Genomic DNA, 23,194 nt, shown 5'->3' on the forward strand with positions numbered 1-23,194 from the left:
TTTCATTAAAGTGCTTCCAGTGAATTTGCATATTGCATTCTTTGCAGTGCCAGGCAATTAGATATGGTAATTTGGAAAAGGAGAAAAGGTACCTTTGTATATAAATACATCAGTGTGCTATGCATGTGATAATTCAGGCTGCAGAAATTATATGTTATAGCTGGATGTATTCTCCATAATTTCAATTGACGGCTTCCTTTTGGTCAACTCTTGTGACTTTTACTCATGGATGGTTCTTTGCTCTGTTTCGTTGTTTTGTCTTGCTCCTTAAACACTTCCCAATTTTACTTCGAAGAGGTCCATGTAATGTATGTTATCACTTTATATGTGAGGGGGTGAGTTGAGCTTCATCACCACAAAGAAGACACAGGCAAGGCTGGCAAACAGCATGCACATTGCCGACAAAATTAGTATGTCTGTATCTATCCTCCCACGGCTCAAGCTTCTCAAAGTTGCAAATTTATTGCACACATAGGAACCATCTGGCAATCGCGGGCACCTACACTCTGATCCACACCCCTTTGTATCACAGTAGAAGCTGATTGAGGTCATTGCATGCATTGCATACTGGAATGGATTGCTCCAATACATCCATCTGTTGAACTCTATGTTAGAGAGCACGACCACTACACCAGAAGCTGAATTCCACATTGACGTCACAATTGACACGGCAAATGCAGCTAGTGTTGGCACTGGTGCTAGGAAAGTGATCATCATTCCAAAATAGTTTAGGCATAGTGTGAACAGCAAGAGCACGGTCCAGTATGTCATGAATTCTAAAGGGGATGTGTCCCAATACCTGCCATGCCATTCCCAATTCCTACAACTGCAAGTATTGCTATGAAAAAGTAAGGAATCTCACCCACTGCCCATGCTAGTGGATAAAATATTGGAAGATACATCCCAGCCCTTTTTCTCGGAAGTAGACCAACCTGTCTGTGCCAATCTGGGGTATGACATTATTTGCTGAGATCACTCCTGTGAGTATAACTTGCATGTATATGTATAGTGCACGTGAGGTAGCACCATATATGTCCTTGTATTCAATCTGAAAATAGAGGGAGCCCATCAGGAGACCAAGTATCACGCACCCTGTAAGTCTAGCGTACGTATATCGAACATTCCTCCATAAGAATCGTTGTGTTCTTAGCAGTACCAAAATGGCTTGCCGTAAATATGGAGCTGGATAAGTAGAAGATAGATAATCTTGTCCTCTGTCCTCAATTGTCTTCTTTATGCTGCAAATCTCTCCATTATTAATCTCCTGCAAAGAGCTGGCCTGGTAGATTTCTGAAAAATTTACAGGAGTGCCCCTCTTTTTTATTCCTAGGCCAAGAGCATCCATGATAAATCTAACTGGAGTCTCTCTTCCGGAATAATGAGGGGCCTTTGGGATTGATTTGAAATAATCTAGCAAGGATTTGCGGTTAGATCCCACTGGACCAAAATACGCTTGATGCCCATCCCCTGTTAGAATAAGAGCCACGTCAAAGAATGATAGTGTGCGTGCATTAGGGTGTGTTAAGAGTGGCAATAATGATGCTACCCAAATTCGACACTTGAGAGAGAATATGGAGTATGGTCAAAGTTCCTGTAGTATCAAGGCCAGAAATTGGTTCTTCAAGAAGGAGAATACTTGGGTTAGCAGCCAGCTCAACTGCAATAGTTATCTTTTTGGCTATTTCAAATGTCTTTCCAGTGGAACACGGAGAGAACCTACGAGTTCATTGGAGTAGGGCAGTAGACCACCAAGTTGGTTGAGGACCAACTCAACAAGCATGCAGCGGCTTGTGGGGCTGATCTCTTGGCCAAGACGTAGTGCAGCACTGAATTGAAGGGACTCACGGACAGAGAGGTAAGGTTGGTGAGCATCCAGCTCCTCTACATAGCCTATTACTTTGGAGAAGGCAGCGCCTATATGCAAACCATTTGCCTGGAGGTTGCCGCTGAGGTTGCTGCTTACAGGTACCCGCCCTGCCAGGCATTTTACGAGTGCGCCCTTACTTGTTTTATTACCACCTAACAAGGCTAGCATGGTCTTGGGTCTTGCATAGCCTGTGATGTTGTTGAAAACTGTTTTCCTTTCTTTCGTTCCCTCATCATACCTGATGCATGAATAAATTGTGAAGAAGTATCTCATTATGATCAAACATCCAATCTTATTTACAAGAGAAATACTAGGGGCACTAACTATTTTACTAATAAAGACTTACTAAACTGTTTTACTAACTATTCATTGTGAGTGACAAGTCCTCGAATAGTAGAGTCACATCCTTTGATGGAATGTCTAACGCTCTCTTGTCCAGGTCAATTAGGAACTCCTCAGTCCATTTCTTGATGCTGCCATTTTCTTTTGTTATGTTACAGGGTGACCTTAAATGTTGTGTCCTAGAATATCTAAAACCCCCGGAATTATGGGCATGTTCGTTGTTGATGTTGAATGAATGAAGTTCACTCACTCTGTCTTCCTTAGAATTACTAATTAGAGGGGTCTTTTTGAGTTGGGGCAGTGACTGGCTCATCCCCATGAACTCTATCTTCTTTAGTCCCAGTAATGTTAATATTAAGGTAATTACCGTCCATCCCATTAGAATGGCATAAGGTAGCCATGGCATCTTAGCATCTTGAGAGAGCTCATAGAAGACCAGGTAGGCTTTTCCAACTGTCATTGATGGGAATTTGTCACAAAAAGAAAGTTGGCCGAGGTAGTTGGAACAGAGGTCCCCGTAGCCCTCATGAAATTGGATCCTGCAAAATGAGACATTAGCCCAATGAAGAGGGTTCATGTAGGTGAGCCAGTTCCAGTAGGTTGGGATGTTGGATGGATAGATTGCAAAGCCACTGAAGAGTAGGAAGACTGAGATAAGTAGACCTGCAAGAAGCACACGTGAAACTAACATTTTGAGTTTTGCACCTGCAGCAGAAGTAGCAACCAGAAGCGACATTGACTTAAAAAATAAGTATGAAGTGCTCTTTATCTATGTGAGATTCATGAAATTGTTATAATAACATATTATGAGGGAGCATTTCAATTGATACTGAGAATTACACGGAACCTATGATGTGGATTTTCAAAAGGTAAATTCTAAGGATACATCACTGGTACAATGCCTATTCATACAACTGGTCTCAGAACACCTGCAATGCACATGCTGATGTGGTACAATAGGACCTTCCATTTAGAAATCCAAATAGTCTGGTGTTAATACTTCTGAATCGCAAAAAACATGTTATCTTTTAAACCAGGATTATACTCCAATTCGTTTTTATTCCCATCAAAGTAAATCGTTCTTGGAAGTTATCATAGTACAGAGACGCAGAAGTACCTGCTAAAGCACTCCCAACTTCTGGGAAAGAAGCAATAGCACTGATCAAGAAAAAGACTGAGGAACTGAAATATGCAACTAAGAATAAGAGAATTAGATACTCAAAGAATGGTCCCCCGTTTCCTGCTGTTGATAGCCCAGCTAGACAGTAAACACAGAGAGTATATGCCAGAGCCTGCAAGAATCCCTGTTTGCCTAAGTTATTTGACATTAATGCTTATTTCTATAGGGGAAAAGTGATTGAGAAGAATACTTCTACAAGGTTCTGTTGGAGATTGACTATGGAATAAGCGACGATGTATGAAGAAGGTCTGAAGAATCTCTGGGCCCTGTGCATGTAAAAAATTGGCCTTTGTAGCATGCAGAGGGGAAGCTGTACTTGATTTAAGAGCAGAATGCTCATGGTGGATACAAACCCAAGGGACCTTACTGAATTCATTTGCTGTTGGTTATACTAACCACCAAGTTTATTGAACAGTGTTCCTGCAAATATTCCCAGAACAGTTGCCTGTCAAGTTCAAAAGGGGACTGGTGTTAGCATCACATTCTTAATGAAACAAAGATTAGGGTTTTCCTTCGACATCGGTTCTGTAGACATGGCTTTTCTAGATGAAGAATAACTTGAACTTTTGACATGTCAGATGATTTTTGTGATTCACATGAGCGGGGAAAGCTACAGAGATATGGTAGTATTGACCTGAAATAGCCTTAATTTGATTATAGCTTGAAGCCTTTTGGTGATCTTGATTTGCCTGTAGGTCAGAGTCTTGGTTGAATGCCACCATGTCTGTACAAAAGGCCTTTGGAACTGCTTCCATTGAGCTTGGTACTCCATCCTAAATAAGAGATAAACCCTGTAAGTACAGTCAGACAGTCTATCTTTTTTGTTTCTCACATTGGATTCAGTGCCTGCATTACTTTGGTCATCCTAAATAACAGATAGACACTGTAAGTACAAATCAGACAGTCTGTCTTTTGTTTCTCTGTTCTTCCTTGTTGGTATGAAAAGTTTTTATGTACCTTCTCTTTGTAGTGCTCAACTTGGAGACGAACATGAGCTTGTTCCTGCTTCAACACAGCGAATGCTTGTGAGGCACGTTTGTGCTGAATCTCTTGGGGTCCAACTGATAGGTATAGCATTTCTTCATTGTTCACAGAAATTGCTGTGATCATGTCCCCAATCTGAACCCTTCCCGTGCCCTCAATCCCCCCTGAGTGCCCTACTTTGGTAGGGAGCTTGGACACCATCAATGCTGCAAGATGTGAGCAATTACTATTTGTTGGAAAAAGCTACTTCAGTTACTAATTCTTGAAACATTTCCAATTGCATCTACAGATCTTATTCTGACAGGTTATGGATATTCCCATGGAATGATTTGTTTACCGGTCTCTCTTCTCGGCTGTGCATCGACCGTACAATGGTCTTTGGATGGCATTTCAAGAGACAACCCAATCCCAGGCTCACTTTCCACCCAGTAGGTGTGCTTCTCATCATCTCCATTAACAATTCTCATTACATCTTTGTAGTGATCTGAAGCCCTGTAGCACTCTACTAGCTCTTCTAGTGTCAAGGGAGTTGCTCCTGGTGCAATGTACTGCAAACTGTCTCCCGCTACAATGTCTTCAAGAAATTCACTGGGCTCCACATATGATGGCTTTATGTACCTGAATCATTAACAAGTGTTGCTGCCTTTCAATGTTATCTTGAAGATTGTTATTCATGAAAAAGTTTATATACTGACCCAAGTTTCGCAAAGTAAGGAATGGAATCTTGGCAAGGGCCTTGGAAAAGAACATGACCATCACTGAGTAATATGATTCTATTGAAAACATCGAACACTTCCTGAGAGAGTCGAGTCAATGACATGATTGCAGAAGATTGCTGGCAAATGGTTCTTATGGTGTCCACAAGGTCATATGTAGCTGCTAGATCGGATCCAGAAAATGGTTGGTCGTAAATCATGACAGAAAATGTTGCTAGCGCTAACTCAGCTGTTGTGAGCTTCTGGCGATCAATGTCTGATATTGCCACTCCAAGGAGCTTGTTTTCTATCTGCTTCAAGTTTAAGATTTCTAACACATATTCTAGAAACGGATCCTGTCCCTCCACAAGGGCATGCGCAAAAAATTTTCTCATCTCGGGTGTGAAGTTCTCTAGCCAAAGTCCCTGAGTGCAGTCCCTAGCAAACTCAAGTGTCTCTCGAACTGTTAAAAATGGAAGGTGTCTGCATTTTTAAGAGAGAAAGTGAATAGGTTAACCTGTAAACTTTAATTTCATTATCGTGTTGATAGTAAATTTGTGTGCCCATAAGTAGGGATCGATGTTAGTACATTTAGTTAGATCTCATGAATTATTTGGCTTGTGTTGATAGTAAATCTGTGTGCCCATAAGTAGGGATCGATGTTAGTACATTTAGTTAGATCTCATGAATTATTTGGCTTGTCTTTTTGACTATTATTTATTTATTTATTAATACTGGTTGTTAAAAGGGAAAAATAACGTAGGGGTCTATGAGGTTTAACCTTTTATCAAATCAGTCCCTTAGGTTTAAAATTGATCAAATCACTCTTTAAGTTATGTTATGGTATCAAATTGCTCTCCATTGACGGCATGTGTGCACACCCTCACTAGCAAAGGAGAGCTGAATTGGTGCATTGCCCCCACAAACCAACAAGGGAAAATAGTTGTTCCACTATTGCCCACTCCATCCACCTGTGAAAGGCAAGGTGTGAGTCGCAACTCACTCATGCATGTTGCTAGCAGGCGTGCATGGTTGGGGCGACCCATGCCCTTGATTAATGGGTAGATGGGCGGTAGGGCAACCCCACCTTCCTCCTCTGTTGGTGGGTGAGATGACCCACCCACACTCTCTGTGGAGTGGTGGGTGGTTACCCCGGCACCCTTGGTGGTAGGAGAGTGGTTGATGGTAACCACGGACCTTCCTCCATGCTTTTTGTTTTGTTTTGCCGTGTGTCAAGTTGAGACGACACTTCTATACATATGAAACTATTTTATTAGGTCTAATGTGGTCTACATGTTATAATTTTTGTTAAAAATCCTAACGGCAAGTGTACGAAGGGAGCAATTTGATAGGAGAACAAATCTTAAGGAGTGATTTGATCAGTTTTAATTTTAAAGAAATGATTTGATAAAAATAAAATAAAATAAATAGATTTCATGGACTTGAACAATATTTTTTTTCTTGTTAAAATGCCCCTGTGCCTGTTTTTGTAAGAGTAATATTACATATTACACCCTAATCCAACCCCATTCCATCGAGTTGATGTGGCAGTGTCTATGAGCACTTGGATCAATCTTTATTATAAAAAAAATAAAATTAAAAATAAAAATCTAAAAATTGATGGACAATGTTACGTCAACCCAATAAAATAAAAGTGTAGTACGTAGCATTTAACGGTCTATAATTGGGTTATTATTGTGTACGTACCTGTTAAGGTGGTTGCTAATATATGCAATGAGTCTACTAAGACAAATATCAGAGACATGCTTATCATTGTACATGACATGGCCATCCAGGGTTGAGTTTCTATTTTTGTTGGCTCTCCCTGCTAGAATTTCCAGAAGAGTGCTTTTACCACTGCCTTTAACATAGATTAGATTTAATCAATTGATTATTTCCATACCAAAGGAATGTCTGTCAAATCATAAAAGAAAGAAGAACATAATCTACCATCAAATCAAGCAAATATGCATTAATGGGAAGCCATACTTGAAAGAATTCAAACACTTTTTGGCAAATTAAATTGGCATTTTGGAAATATTTTTCATGGCTCATAATTTTGTTTCTTAATTATCAAACTAATTACCTGGAAGCCCTAGTAGGAGGGTCATAGATCCAGGCATGATATACCCATCCACTCCCCTAAGAATCTGCATCCATTTTGGATCCTTTCTTTGAAGAAGACTCTTCAGGGGCCCAACAAAACAGTCCACCACTTTGTTTCCAAATGTCTCATATCCATTGTCGGAGGTCTCAATCTTCCTTGAGTACTTTATGCCCGAAAACTGGACTACCTGCAAAAACAAAAAACATGCCGTATTGCAGTCTACTAATACCCGAAAACCGGACTTTCTTGTATATTGGGATAATGCTCGGTTTTACTGTTACGTTATCAAGTTTTAGTGTGACTTTAAAAGTTAAACTGTGTTTTTATATCGCACGTTTTGAAATCGCAAAAATAAGGATAGTTAAGGTACCTGCTGAGGAATTGGGGGTGTGATTCTTGCCATGTCACGTAGATAACTAACAAAACCATCCCTCAGAATGTACTCCATCCCCAAAAGCTCCTCACTCTTCTTCCCACCCCCATCAACTTCCTCTGTTTTTGCCTCTTCAATCTCAGCACCTTCTCTTCCAAACGCCTTGCCAGCCTCATCTTGCAGCCCATGCCTCTTCAAGCTCTTGTACATCCTCAGTGCAACATGCCTAGCCGTCGCCGGCGAGGCATTCTCTATCTGATATTTAATCTCCGGTGATAACCACGTACCAGAAACAGGGGACGTCGCAGTGCCTGCTGCAAAATTCTAAGTCTGATATCGAATATCCGGCGACAACCCATCAGAAGTCTTTGGAGTTGTCGTCGGTGTCACCGGGGTCCAAGCGCCTGCATTCTCCATCTGATATCGAATCTCCGGCGATAACCCAGCAGAAGATTCAGGCATCTTGACCGGAGTTGCTGTCGGTGTCACTGGGGTGCGCATATGGTGGCGGGAGCTGGCAATGTTATCAATTATCAAGCTATCTCTTTTCCGTAGAATGTTGAATATAAATTGAAGATGGATTGCCAATCAAGGAAGCTCAATATCATCACGAAGGGTCACCGTGGGAAGTTTGAAGATCTCCAAAGATTTTTGTCATTTTCTTTTGTGGAGAAGAGGCATCTCAGTTTGGAGAATTCCTAGAGAATGGAAGCTTGCTGGGGATCAAGAGACAGTATTGGTGTAGGGAGAGCTATCATGATAGCTGTCTTAGAATTTTGGTCTTTTCCTGGAGACAAAAAATTGGTTTTTATTATATTATTTTTGTTTTAATATGTAATAATTAGGTTTGTGAAATTCTCCCAACGACCCCTAATAACATCTAGAAGGGGTGAATAGGTGTTTTTCAATAAATATAATGAATTAAAAATAAATCAAGCATAACAGTTTTGGTGACGAAAAAAAAACCTTTTGAAGAACTTGTTGCAAAACGACTTCGATATGGGATAGCCAAAATCAGGAAACGGGCCTAACCCACTATAGAATATTACAATTGTTGGGAATATATTTCAAAGATGCATCAAAAAATCCCAAGAGCAACCTCATGAAAGCATAGCAAAAGATCGTGCAAAACAAAAATTTGCAAAGGCGATTTGTTGAGGTGCAATAATGTCACTCTGCTCACTTGGATGACTCTTAGAACATGTTTTGCGGGGTGGGATTTCGAATGTCATAAAAAGATTTGACTTCCCTCACTAGACACCAATTGGTTTTTAGATGAGATGGTCAAATGTCCGATTCAATACGAATAATCAACTATACCTTGTGTTTAGGGCTAATTTGATTCCTCTTGCTCTTTCTTCATTCTACACATCTAAGCTAAGGTTTTGATACCTCTAAACCCTATCCTCAATTTTGATTATGAAACCAAGAGTGTAGACTTTAATGCCCCCACACAAACATCCTTTTAATCGACTTGTATTTTCAAGTTAAGGTAGGACTAGGTTTTCTTGCCAAAATAATGCTTGGAAAGCCTAATTGCTCCCCACTATAATACACGGCCGCTAGGGTGTTTCCTTGTGTAATTAGGTTAAGCCCAACAAGGGAGAGTTTGAGAATGGACCTAAAGAGATAAATAAAACTAGCTTCAATAAGCCTAAGACGCTTCTCATCTCATGACTTGTCATAAGTTAATATTAATTACAATTTATTTTACAAAAAAAAAAAAAAAAACATTCTAGTATTTATCTTGTAGTATAAAACAACTCTTTGTACATTCTTATCATCTTATTTTTGTTTATGTGACCTAACCTTAGATTCCATAAATAAGATTTGTGATCATGACACATTTGAAGCCAAACCAAAAACTGGCTCTAATACTACTGTAAGAAAATTATGAGAAAAACAAAATGATACAAAGGGTAATAGATCCTTTTGGAGAATTTGCATCTCAATCAAGAGACACAACCCTTAGAAGGATTGTCTCTATCCCTTATCAAAAGACACCTCTCACGAGAACCTATCACCTAGGAGAGAACAATTAAACAACCATTGGGTCCTGGGGTACACATTATTATACTGTGATTACCCCCACATAAATTAACCTCCATTTCTAACTTCAAAAATGGCCGGCTTGCTTCACCTACATCATTTGTACATGCCTTTTAACTATAAAAAATAAACTGTAAAATTATGGTTTAGAGACTTTGTTCTATAAATATCCAACTATTTTCACTCCTTTTGCACATATTTAATCTAAGGCAAAGCTAAAAACATGAAATCCTGTTGGGTTCTTAATACTCTGTTTCTCTTTTTCATTTTAGTTTTCTTCTTCCTTTTGTTGGAAATAATTTTGGATGGTGCACAAATTCACATTGGTATAAAATAATTACAATATGAATATTGACAATAAAATAGATAAAATACAAGAGATGAAAATAGAATATGGAAAGATCTCACAATGCTATAAAATCACGCATGAGCGTTGTCCTTAAAGGTTGATTCGTGCCTCCCGGAGTGTATAACTCGGTGCGATCGGATCCTTTGACACGCAACCTCCCAGGATTAGACTATAGCGTCTACCTTCGTTAAGGACGCACTTCCAAATAACGAAGAGTAATAGAACAACCCAAATTTTTTCTTGTAGAACAACAACTCATAATTGAAAAAATAGAAGTAACATCTATAGATATAAAAATATATATCTCAAGTGCTTGTTTTTATATATATTTTTTGGACAAGAAGGTTGGCTTAATATTTATAAAGGAAGCTCAAGTTTTCCTTCTTAAAGAGAATCTTTTAGCATCAAAGTCTTGAATGACCAAACGGTCAAAACGCTTGCAGCCATAAAATCTTGTTAATTAACAAATGCCTTAGACCTTGTTAATGTCAAAACATCAAAACTGTTGAAGAATTAAAACCCATGGAATTTTTAATGACCAACGGCTAGAAACAATAAAAGTGAAAATCAATAGAAACAATAAAAGTGAAAATCAATGTATGGAGAAACTCAATGCCCTTAATGACCAAACGGTCACAAAAAATTATTTCTCAAAGAAGCCACTAGCAAATATCAAACAAAGAATAAAAGGGCTTATGGAAAAAGAAAACAAGAAAACAATTTGTTTGTAACACACATATATTACAACAATCCCCCACATGTTACAAACAATAGAATAAAGGAGATTGAAAGCATGCATCGATGTGGTACCCGAAGGTTTTAACCGCACCTAGGATAAATAAGTAGGAACTTAATGAATCGTGGTAGAGTTACACTCTTTTAACCAAATCCACAAGTTAAACAAACATATCATCCACATAACTTTCTCCAAAAACAAAAAATTTAAATCAAATCAAATAAACAAAAAGTCAAATCAAATCAAATCAAGAAAATTGGGTTGTTCTATAGCGGGTTGGCGCCTTATACAGGCCATGCGCCTCTGGGCTTCATGAGTGCTCTAGAGACTTGCCAAAGTCTCATAAGAGGCGGCACCACCTCCACACTCACATAAGTGGCGTCCATCAAGAATGTGTGCAGAGAACATCCCATCCCAACAAGTAGGGACTATGGACCCATTAAGAGTTTTAAACTCATCCTTACTCACACTGCATCTTTTGTTATTACACCATAAAATGGCTTTCATGAGCGCTCTAGAGACCTACCCAAGTCTCATAAGAGATAGCACCTCCACACTCATATAGGTGGTATCCATCAAGAGTGTGTGCAGGGAACACCCCATCCCAACAGGTAGGGACTATGGATCCATTAAGAGCTTTAAGCTCATCCTTAATCACTCTGCATCTTGTACTGTCTTACACCATAGGGATGGACTCATAACTAATCTTTTCAACAAGATAGTTAATAAATATAAATTGACAGTACCATATCTCATTTCACTTGTGACTTCGTTTCCCATTAAACCTCATTCATGGGATCTCCAATCACCGAGGTTGGGTATCAATCACAGTGTCATGATTTGGGTATCAGTCCTATCCCCCTCGATGCTTCTCTCACTAGCCTTCTTGCTAGTGGCTTGGTCAAAGAATCTGTAGAATTCTTTTATGACCTCACAAAGTCCATGGACATATACCGGTCTCAATAAGCTGCCTCACAATATTGTGCACTTTCTTGTTATAAATTATTTGCTCGAGCTTTGGCAGCCTGAAAATCACAATAAACACATAAGTGGAACTGTGTTAGCTTATAAAGACAAATAAATTAACCAATAGGTTCTTAGCCATTCATCTTCAGTTCCTGCCTTCTCCAAGGCAATTAACTCTGACTCCATAGTAAACCTTGCTATGCAATTTTTTTAAGGACTTCCAAGAGATAACTCATTTAGCCAGAGTAAACACATAGCCACTAGTAGGCTTTGCTTATCTGAATCAAAAATCCAATTAGCATCACAATATCCTTTCAATATAACAGGATAATCACAACATGACAAACCAAAATTAATTGTGCCTTTAAAGTTTCTCAACAATTTAGAGATAGCATCTCAATGCTCAATACCATGATTATGAGTATATCTACTCAATCTACTAACAATATATGTAATATATATCAAGGCATATACAGTTTGTCAAAACATCAAGCTATTAATGATTTGTGCATATTTTTCTTGCAAAACACAATCACCGTGATTCTTAACCAAATATATTTTTGAATCATATGGTGTAAACATAGGCGGATAATCAAAGTGCTCATATCTTTTAAACATCTTTCGAGCATAATATATCTGAGATAAAATAATGTAATAATTATCTCTAATAACCTTAATGTCCAACATGACATTTGCTTTACCTATGTCTTACCTATCAAAATTAGATGCAAGAAATCTTTTAACTTCATGCACAACATCAATGTTAGTTCACAAAATAAGCAAGTCATGAATATAAACAAATAATGACACATTCATTATTGTAAAACTTGCTATGCATTTACTTGCATCATTAATCAAATATAAATTAAACAATATCACCTTGTCAAACTTTTCATGCCATTGTTTAGGAGCTTGCTTTAATCCATACCGGGGATTACTAGTCCCTTGGGCAGCTCCATATAAATCTCTTCATTGTTTAGAAAAATAACTTTAAATATAAGCAATGGCAAATAACATTTCAATACATGCAATTTTAGTAACCGGAAAATAAGTATCAAATAATCAACATATGCATTTACTTGTAGCTTTTAGCTACCAAGTCTACTATGTACTTATCTATTGTATCATCCGGTTTAAGCTTATTCTTAAACACCTATTTATAACCAATTGGTTTAGTCTTATGAGGTAACTCAACGAGTTCCCAAACATGGTTAGACATAATTTATTCCAATTTTTTATTTGTAGCTTCTAACCAAAAAATGCATCAACTAGAGATTTAATTGCTTCATCATAATATATTGAATAATTATCAACAATATAAGCAATAAAATCATTACCGAGATTCCTTCCGTTCTAGCTCGCTTGCTTCTTTTAAATTCTTACACACCATCAACAATTTATTAGAAGCAACAGAAAATTCATGAAATAATTTTTCTTATTTTTCAAAGGAAACACATGTTCAACGAAAATAACATTTTTAGATTCAATAATAGTATTGTAATCTAAAACATCACTCTTGATAATAAGGAGTCTATAGCATGAACTATTACATGCAAAACCAATAAACTGCAATCATAAGTTTTAAAACCAAGTTTCCTCCTTTTAGGCTCGGGTAATATAACATTTGCCAAATACCCCCACACTTCGAGGTATTCCAAACAATGCTTATGAATGTGACAAAAAAAATAATGGCTTCCCCCCACACTTCGGTGAATAGCCCAAAATTGACAATCATAACATTCATCATTCATTCCAATGTTCTAATTTCGGCTACTCCTTTATATTATAGTTTCTTTTCATTTCTTGATGTAGTCGAGATTTACATATACAAATATATCATACCAAATATTAATGGAATAAACCAAATAAACATAAGAAAATAAAATTTCATAAATAGCTCACAAATGCTTTATGAAACGACTTTTATGAGCTCATCTTTCTCTAAATATGATATATCATTTACTCTTCTTTCTTTTCTGTCAATTGACAATTCTAAAGATGTCTTAAAAATGTTAATCACCACTTGTGATTTTTCAACATGATCCTTATATATTATATATATAGGGGTTGCATATTTCAAGTTCTATTTAGATTTTAAAAATAAAATCTTTTTAACTAAAGCCGCAATAAATATGCAAGGTATCATGCTTAACCATATAATAATCAACTATTATTGGCTCATTGTCATAAATACGAGATTGGTATCAATTTAATGATATGATAAATTTATCATATATCAAATGAGCATCAATATAAAGGAACACCAATAATCACATATATTTTATTCTGAACCATCATGTCAGGAAAATTAAAAAACTGAATGATATAGATGAGGAATTACCAAATAACTTAATGTATTTATGCTAATCTAGCATGCCATTGCTACTAAAAATGCTAGATGCTATTTCAATTTTGAAATAGAGTAATAACCAGAGGTTCATCACTTATCAGATTACAATATTCATATAATATAAATTTTAATTCAATCAAGTAGTACCTTCATCACTTGATTTTTTTTTCTTTTAATAAATGAAATTGTATATCGTGTCTTGAAAAATATAAATCAAGATCTATGAATCATAATTTAAGGACTCACAGCGGAGCCAACAGCTTTACTCCAAGATCTTCCAAAATAAATTGTCGCTACCACACACCAACTAGGTGTTGTGAGAACCGATCGACTCAATACACGCACCAAATCTTTTCCTCTTACAATGTGCTTACCTGCAAAAATCTTTAGCAAAGTTGTATTCTTTGCACACATTTAGCACAACATAACATAAAGTGCTACTCATTGTTATTATTATTAATCTACATGGATGTTCTCCAATAAGCATAGCACAACACAACATAAAATGCTAAGTTCTAAAATCATAAAAGGCTTAACTTTTTTTGTTACAAGATTCATAACCCCACAATAAAATATTATTTTACGAACAAATTAAATAACACAAATTTTGGGTCAAATAAAAACTCTTTCAATCAAAATATTTTCACTTTCAATACCTACGCATGAAATTAAGCCCTTCTTTTGATAAATGAATCAATTATCAGAATTTTCAAAGAAAAATCTTTCCATTCAAGAATTTCATCTTTCTTGTATGCGAATTGCATACCGCAAATTAATCATAATATTTGTGCAACCATCGGATCAACCTTTAAGATTGTTGGAAATAATTTTGGATGGTGCACAAATTCACATTGGTATAAAATAATTACAATATGAATATTGACAATAAAATAGATAAAATACAAGAGATGAAAATAGAATATGGAAAGATCTCACAATGCTATAGAATCACGCATGAACGTTGTCCTTAAAGGTTGATTCGTGCCTCCCGGAGTGTATAACTCGGTGCGATCGGATCCTTTGACACGCAACCTCCCAGGATTAGACTATAGCGTCTACCTTCGTTAAGGACGCACTTCCAAATAACGAAGAGTAATAGAACAACCCAAATTTTTTCTTGTAGAACAACAACTCATAATTGAAAAAATAGAAGTAACATCTATAGATATAAAAATATATATCTCAAGTGCTTGTTTTTATATATATTTTTTGGACAAGAAGGTTGGCTTAATATTTATAAAGGAAGCTCAAGTTTTCCTTCTTAAAGAGAATCTTTTAGCATCAAAGTCTTGAATGACCAAACGGTCAAAACGCTTGCAGCCATAAAATCTTGTTAATTAACAAATGCCTTAGACCTTGTTAATGTCAAAACATCAAAACTGTTGAAGAATTAAAACCCATGGAATTTTTAATGACCAACGGCTAGAAACAATAAAAGTGAAAATCAATAGAAACAATAAAAGTGAAAATCAATGTATGGAGAAACTCAATGCCCTTAATGACCAAACGGTCACAAAAAATTATTTCTCAAAGAAGCCACTAGCAAATATCAAACAAAGAATAAAAGGGCTTATGGAAAAAGAAAACAAGAAAACAATTTGTTTGTAACATACATATATTACAACACCTTTTTGTTCAGGGAAAAGTTCCCAGGTCTACAAAACACAGACAATTGCACCCATTATCTCGGAAATCAAAACCAGGTCCTAAAAACACTCTGATTTTCAATGTACTGTCCTTTGGAGCTGTCGGGAATGGTATCAATGACGACTCCGAAGCATTCAAGAAGGCTTGGGAAACAGCTTGCCAATCCAAAAAGTCTGCATTTCTTCTTGTTCCTGCCAAATACTCCTTCATGATACAAGCTTCAACTTTCACGGGGCCTTGCAAATCCCGTCTCATCTTTCAGGTTGTGTTCATAGATTTCCTTTAAGCCTGTTGATTGTTCAAAAACTCACTTTCTTTTGGCTTGTTAATTTTTTGAAGATTGATGGAACTCTTTTGGCGCCTGATGGACCCAAAGCATGGAAACAAAAAAATGGTAAGCTAGACAGCTGGGTGGTCTTCAAAAGTATCACTGGAATGTCATTGCAAGGAAGTGGTCTAATAGATGGGAGAGGACAAAAATGGTGGAACCTTCCCAACTCCAAGAGACCTCAAAAAGTAAGCAATTTTAACTTTGGCTAACTTCATTTTAGACTCCTGAATTACCATGCGATTTGATAAACCTCTCGAACTTTAGAACCTCTCAATTTGAACCCTAAACTTTCAATTGCACTCAATTTACCCCTCCGTCAATTTTTGCTGTGAGAACCCCTAAAAAGACAAAATTACCCTTCAATATTCTTTTTATTAAAAGAAAATTGAAAAAAATAGAAATCTTTTTTTAAAAAAAAAAAAACGGGTCATAAGGTGGCCCAACCGTGGGTCACAAATTTTTAATTTGAAATTAAGAGTAAATTTGAAATTTTATAAAAAAGTCAGGGATATAAACAACATTGTCTCACTTTAACGTTTAAAATATGACGGAGAGGTTCAAATTGACTGCAATTGAAAGTTTATGGGTTCAAATTGAGAGGTTTTGAAGTTCGGGAGGCGGGAACTTGTCAAATCGCGTGGTAATTCAAGTCTAAAGTGAAATTACCCTTTTAACTTTTAACCTTATATCAACAAACATAAAGCACTGATCTTTTGGAAAAGGGAAGCTTTTATATATAAACATTTTGATTGAATTTGAACAAATGCGGGCAATAAGTTTCGACTTTTGCTTCGATTTGACAATGCGAGGAGTGAGAATTAAGAACAGCCCCACGTTTCATATGGCATTGAATATGTGCAAAAACGTCCATGTAGAAAGGATTGGCATAAAAGCACCTGCAGATAGTCCCAACACAGACGGAATTCACTTGGAGAAGACAAACAATGTGAAAATATACAATTCATTCATATCCTCTGGTATGTAAGTCCACAGCAGGCTCTCAATTCTTAGCTCATGAACTCCCCCCATGATTCTGGAAAGTTTACTCTGTTTGGGTGAATTAATGCTTTGATGCAGGTGATGATTGCATATCAATTGGAACCGGCTGCCATAATGTGGATATAAGGAATGTTACATGCGGTCCAAGTCATGGAATTAGGTACATTTACTGCTTTATATTACTAAATTTCTTAGCTGAAAACAGAGGAAGTTGGGGAGAAGTCGGCGTGCCGATGACAACCGTACGCTTTTGCTAAAAGTTTAAGTTGATAAAAAATGATAGATATAATAATTTAATAAATATTTTAACAAAAATATTTGAATAAACCTTCAATAAGTGAAGTGTAACACATTGAATATTTAATTGATATAGGAGAAACTATACAACACAGCTAATGGTTGCTTTGGACTTCTGCTCTTCTAGTCACATATAAAAGTTTATAGCATATATAATAGTATTGCCTTTCTGGGGTTATAGGCTTATAGTAGAGTTAATTAGTGGTTACTAGTGTAGATGCTGATGTAAATTTTAGGACAGCCAGACCAACGGCGGATTGCCTAAATAATGAAAAAGCTATCAGGGTGACGTTGGCCAATTGGAGGCCGGCGAAGAACCTTCGATGCTTAAGTCATTAGAGCCTTTTTTTTTTTCAAAAAAAAAAAAAGAAAAAAAAGGGGGGTATGTGTCTCGTACTTAAGGAGTGTACTCCTTTTTATGGGAGAGATTCTCAATCCAACATAAAATCATCGGTGTCAATGATGCATAATTTTATTTATACGGTGTGATTTAATGTTAATCGTATTAATGTTCATTTGGTGATTGATGAAGGTGTATAGTTTCTATGCGGAGAAGATTCTTAATTTGTTTTCCTTACAAAAACTAATTTACATGCATCAAATGTTACAAGAGATCACGTCACATAGACTTTGAGTAAATAAAGGGGGACCGGGGGTTGATTTATAGCATTAGTCCTCACAAAATATGTGCCTGACAACTGAATCCTTGTCCTTATGCAGCATCGGCAGTCTTGGCAGAGACAAATCCAGAGCCTGCGTTTCAAACATCACAGTGAGTGACTCAGTCATCAAACACTCAACCAATGGTGTTCGGATCAAAACATGGCAAGGTGGGTCAGGTGCCGTCTCCAAAATAACGTTCCAAAACATAAAAATGGACACAGTTCTAAACCCAATTATCATAGACCAATTCTACTGCCTCGACAAAAGCTGCCCCAATCAAACATCTGCACTCTCCATTTCTGATGTTTCATACAAACACATACGAGGTACCTACGATGTTGGCGGCCCCCCCATGCACATTGCTTGCAGTGATTCAGTGCCATGCAGAAATGTTACACTTTCAGGGGTGCAGTTGCTTCCTGCACAAGGAAAGAGCCTGTTGAAGCCATTTTGCTGGGAAGCTTATGGCAGCAGCACACATACAAGTAGTACTCTTCCATCAGTTTCCTGTTTGTTGAATGGACTTCCAAAGAAGATTGCACAATTTGATGTTGATCATCATTATCAGTGTTAATTAAACAATTAATGAATAATTATTTATGTCGCCAAGATTTTGAGATATATATATATATATATAGATCATCACAAAGAAGAAAATTTCCCACTTGAGACAAACATTGTCAAAAAGTGCATGGCAGGAGAATATACAGAGAGAATAAAAGTGAGTGAAGGATTTGGCGTTTGGTACAAAGTTTTTTAATTTAAAAAATAATGGTAGAATGTTCTAAGGCATTTGAAAGGGATTCTCTTTGGTTCAAATGAACAGGAGAATAATCAGTCCCTTAATTTTTTATGGATAAAGTTGTCTTTTTACTTCTTCTTTTTGTTGACAATTTTATCTTTAAAAATTAAGGGATTGGCTTTCTCCAATGCATTTAATTTTCTTAAAAGTTGCTTGTTATTCCTACCAATTCTTTTTAATTGATGTGTATTTTTTTTAAAAAAAAAAAGGTAATTGGTATGTACTTGGTTATTAAAAAATAATTGAGAGAATGATGTGTAACATGCTTCTAGAAAAAATTGTATCTTTTCTGGCAACTGATCATCTTAAAAGTTTGTGTATTAATTAATAGACATTTAAGAATAATTGTCGTTAATAATCATTTAGTTTTGACCTTCAATCATACTTATTACTAACATTCATTTAATCTTGACGATTAGATCAAACTTAAAATTTAGGTGGAAGAAAGTGGGTGATAGATCAAAGTTATTACTAATGATCACATAATTTTGACTGGTAGATTTCACTTGATTTAGTCTTCCAATTGTACAATCAATTAAATCTAACTGTTGTATCGTTTACGATCTAGTTCAAATCATTAGGTCGCATAATTACAAATTTAGATCATCTTCGGCAAATGAACTGGAAAACCGTCAGCTCTTTTAAACATAATGGCAAAATTGTCAAAAATATATATATATGAAATGACAATTTTGCTCTAGTGTTTAAATAACCGGATCTTCTTCAATTCATCATGTTCTCATAATTACAGTCCTCTAAAATTTAACAATCATGATAGTATCGCTTCTCACTCTAATATTTCATGCTAAATGTCAAGTGCGCCATCATGATACCTAACAAAGCAAAGCACGTTGTGCTTTTAGCGTCCTAGAGCCTACAACTCGCACACCCACAAGTAATAACTAGTGCATACACTCAATTATTGCTTGATTTAAAAGAGTCGTAGCGGACATGTATTGACATTAATAAATACCTTCATTTTTTAGTCTTTTTTCACGTTAAACTTTTATTTTTAAGGCTTATTAATTAACTCTTTTAATAAAAGTACCATTTCCAATTTATATATATATATATATATATATATATATATATATATATATATGAATAAATTTTAGTAACTTCCCAACATTTGACCTTGTGAAGGTGACCCCAGTGTTGGGATAAGGGGTATGGAAGTTGAAATGCAAAGAATAAGTTAACAAATAGTGTGGTCTATCACCTATATGCTGTTTAGATCAATAGGTGGGTGTGCATGCACCATAATCTTAAAGTGGAGGATGCCGTAAAGGTTTTATCCTCCTGCAATGCTTAAAATCTCCCTGCAGTCTTATGAGATTTTTTTTTAACCGAAGGAAAGGTCTTCTCAATTCTTGATGGAATTGAAGAAAGAATGAGAAATCAATTGGGAATGCTTCACTGAGTTGGAAGCGGCTCATCTGAATAACAAGTGTGCTCGAACATTAGCACTTTTAGAAATTTTATTATCTTTCCAGCTATGAAAAGAGAGCAAAATACTATTGGGTTTTTTATATTATGTTGATTAGGAAACCCTTTACTTTTTTCTTTTTCTTTTTTGAAGTGAGGATACCCTTTACCTACATCACCTAATACAACCAAATAACGCCTTCAGTAGCCAGCAATTAAGCAAAAATTAATGTTGATAAACAACCTCACCAAGAGGCCAGGAAAGTACAAAGATAAATAGAGAAAATCTACATACACTTTTCAAATTATCACTCAATTGATAATATTATTCTCAAACTTTTAATTGAGACAATGTTTTCCCAAACTATCAAAAAAATTTAATGTCCTCCCAATGACAAAAATACCCTTAGTAAAATAAAAATAAATAATTCAAAAAAAAATGAAAACTAATTAATTAATTAATTAATCTTTTGCACACACTTTTGACTCTAGGTGATAAATATGCCAATTTTTGCCAATTGATTTGTATTTGAAGCCATATCCCTTTATATAGTCTGTAAGGGCACCTTCAAAATTGGATCCGGACCAAAGCCAATAAGTTAAATAGATCATTAATTAAGATAATAGAGACAAGAAATTTTTACGTAGTTCGCTTTATAACTTACGTCAACATATTGAAGTCCTAAAAGTTACATTTTGATCTTATTCACTTATGAAATTTACAATTCGCAAGCTACATTTTTCTCCCAAATTATTTGAATTGCTAGCAATTTGAATACTCCTAACTATTCCCCCATCTCCCGATTTTTGCCAATTGATTTGTTTCATATTATAAGCATTATGCAAAGCTCTGTTGTTGACCTACAAATAAAACATTTTCAAAAATATAATAGAAAATTGAAAGTGGACAGTGATCAGAGACTACCTCTGAGGTTTTCAAGCCTGATCCTTCGAGTGAAGATTCCTTCCAATGAATGTTTGAGATCCTTCTAAACAATTTTCTATTAAGAATGTTTGAGAGAACATTTGTCCTTATGCTCCGGAGGTAGGTCGGCACAAAAATGCTATTCCACGTCATACTGAAATAGGTTAAATACTTGGGATATGTTTGGTATGTTGAATGACTATTTTATTAAAAAAAAAAAAAAAAAAAAGTTTCTATTGAGAATAGAAGGAGGTGGAATGAGAATAGTTATTCTAAGTATTAGAGCATATGATAAGGATTATCTCGTTATCATATAGTACTCTATTCCTATTAAAAGATATTCATATTTCTTAACGGAATAGTCATTTCACATACCAAACATACCCTTAGGAAACATGATTATGGATTACTCTAGAATGTTCAATGTACTCTCTATCAAGAAGAGATTAAAAATCGAAATCACTTCTTCTTTGGACAAGATTCCTTAAAATGAGAAGGGTCATTTTTTATAACATTACACCTTTACGTGAATTATGTGAAGAAGTCTACTGCTCAGTCTGCTTGTAATAACATAGAGACTTCTACTCCCCTTCTAATTTCTTGGGATTGTATTGTTTACAAACATTAGATAACTTAGATTGTAATTTGAATTTCAAATATAGATAACTTACCTCAAGTAGTTGGAACAGGATTTTCTCTAGTTGAAATGAACTAGAGAATATTCAGTTAGTTATATTATAAGGATATTTTTGTCTTTTCACTTTTTTGAGAGGATCCTAATTCAAAGTAGTTGGAAGGGGGGTAAAAGTCTCTATGTAATCACAAGCAGTAGACTTCTTCTCCTGTAGGGTCTCTTCACATAATTCACGTGAAGGTGTGTAATGTTATCAATTTAATGGTCAATATTTTATTTATATTACATATAAGTTCTAATGGTGTATACGATGCCACGTTTTCCTATCCATTCTCTAAGCAGATTTGGCATTCTCTTTACAATAAATGCAAGTTGCCTCGGATTACAATAAATGCAAATTTATTTTGGTTGGAGCAATTAACACGATTTGGTGAGAGCGGAACACAAGAATATTTCGGCGTGAGTCTAGGAATGCTTATAATGTCATCTTTGGGGCATGAACTACTAGACATAATTAGTGGCTTCAAACGTCATGTAAAAACAATGAAGAATCAAAATTTAAAATGATGTATCATCCATTATATTTCCCAATATGAGTAGTTGCTTGGTGTAATTTCTTCAAGAGTATGAGGGATTGTATGTATTAATTAATTCTTACCTTATCCCCCTCCCCCGCCCCCTCCCCCCCGCAAAAAAAAAAAAAAAAAAATTGAAACTAGTGGGAAGAACATGGGGCTCTTGATTTTACTACTATCTCACACATATTCTTATTCCCCCAACTTCTTTTGCTTGAATACTCATGCATGCGCAGCCTCCACATTCTCATCTCACCCAAATGCCAACCCCCTATATCGAATTGGTCGGTTTAATGCCATTATTCTAATCTAAGGCGTGGACCGCCCCATAAAGGAGCTAGCTGTTGCTTCCACTGAGAATTCCCAGTACAAAAGTGTGACTTCATAGCAGCTAAATCTGCAATATTCTCTGCTCATCCATTTCAAATCTCTTGCAACTTGTTCTAGTGCTTCAAGTGGTCACATACTGCTGACTGTGATCAACTCTCACACTTCCCTCAACTCCCCGGAACTTGGATGCCTTTGCTGCTTTCATTTACATCCCTATGCATGTCTAGTGGATGATACTATCAAAATCTGTCAAATCCTACTCGTGTTCTTTGAATGACATAAGTGTCTACTTTTGCTGCGCCTAGTGAAAAAGGCCTACTCTAGGATAGGAAGACTCTATAAATAGCTTGGATTATATTTCATCTAATTAAGCTTAATCCCAACAACAAAGATGACCACAGTACTACTCCCTCGGCTTCCCATTCTGTTTCTTTTGTTCTCATTGTGTTTCTTGTTTCCTCCAGCTCAGGGAATACTTCATAGTTACACAAAACAGAGTCATTTGCAACCAATATCAGGAATTTCACAACCACCTGCGCCTGCTCCTGAGGTGGATTCTGGTGGTGAC

General features: G+C 36.1%; 1 protein-coding gene and 1 pseudogene across 1 annotated transcript; one reads left to right on the forward strand and one right to left on the reverse strand.

Moving 5' to 3' along the window:
* Positions 1-55: 55 nt before the first annotated feature.
* On the reverse strand, positions 56-8,010 carry LOC148587862 (pleiotropic drug resistance protein 1-like; annotated as a pseudogene).
* A 7,464-nt stretch (positions 8,011-15,474) lies between these two features.
* LOC132168538 (polygalacturonase At1g48100) lies at positions 15,475-18,509 on the forward strand. The gene is made up of 6 exons (XM_088512845.1): positions 15,475-15,507; positions 15,638-15,907; positions 15,985-16,160; positions 16,745-16,953; positions 17,054-17,135; positions 17,993-18,509. The coding sequence occupies exons 1-6, from the start codon at positions 15,475-15,477 to the stop codon at positions 18,507-18,509; spliced, it is 1,287 nt and encodes a 428-aa protein (XP_088368971.1).
* Positions 18,510-23,194: the final 4,685 nt, after the last annotated feature.

This window comes from Corylus avellana, chromosome 1 (genome assembly GCF_965113065.1).
Source record: "Corylus avellana chromosome 1, dhCorAvel1.hap1.2, whole genome shotgun sequence".
Lineage (NCBI taxonomy): Eukaryota > Viridiplantae > Streptophyta > Magnoliopsida > Fagales > Betulaceae > Corylus > Corylus avellana.

Excerpts from the sequence above, each read along its gene's own strand:
- LOC132168538 (XM_088512845.1), top strand. The coding sequence starts at position 15,475 with ATGGAGAAACTCAATGCCCTTAATGACCAAACG. Across the intron at positions 16,161-16,744 it reads AACTCCAAGAGACCTCAAAA|GGCAATAAGTTTCGACTTTT; the intron begins AGTAAGCAATTT and ends TGAACAAATGCG. Across the intron at positions 16,954-17,053 it reads CAATTCATTCATATCCTCTG|GTGATGATTGCATATCAATT; the intron begins GTATGTAAGTCC and ends GCTTTGATGCAG.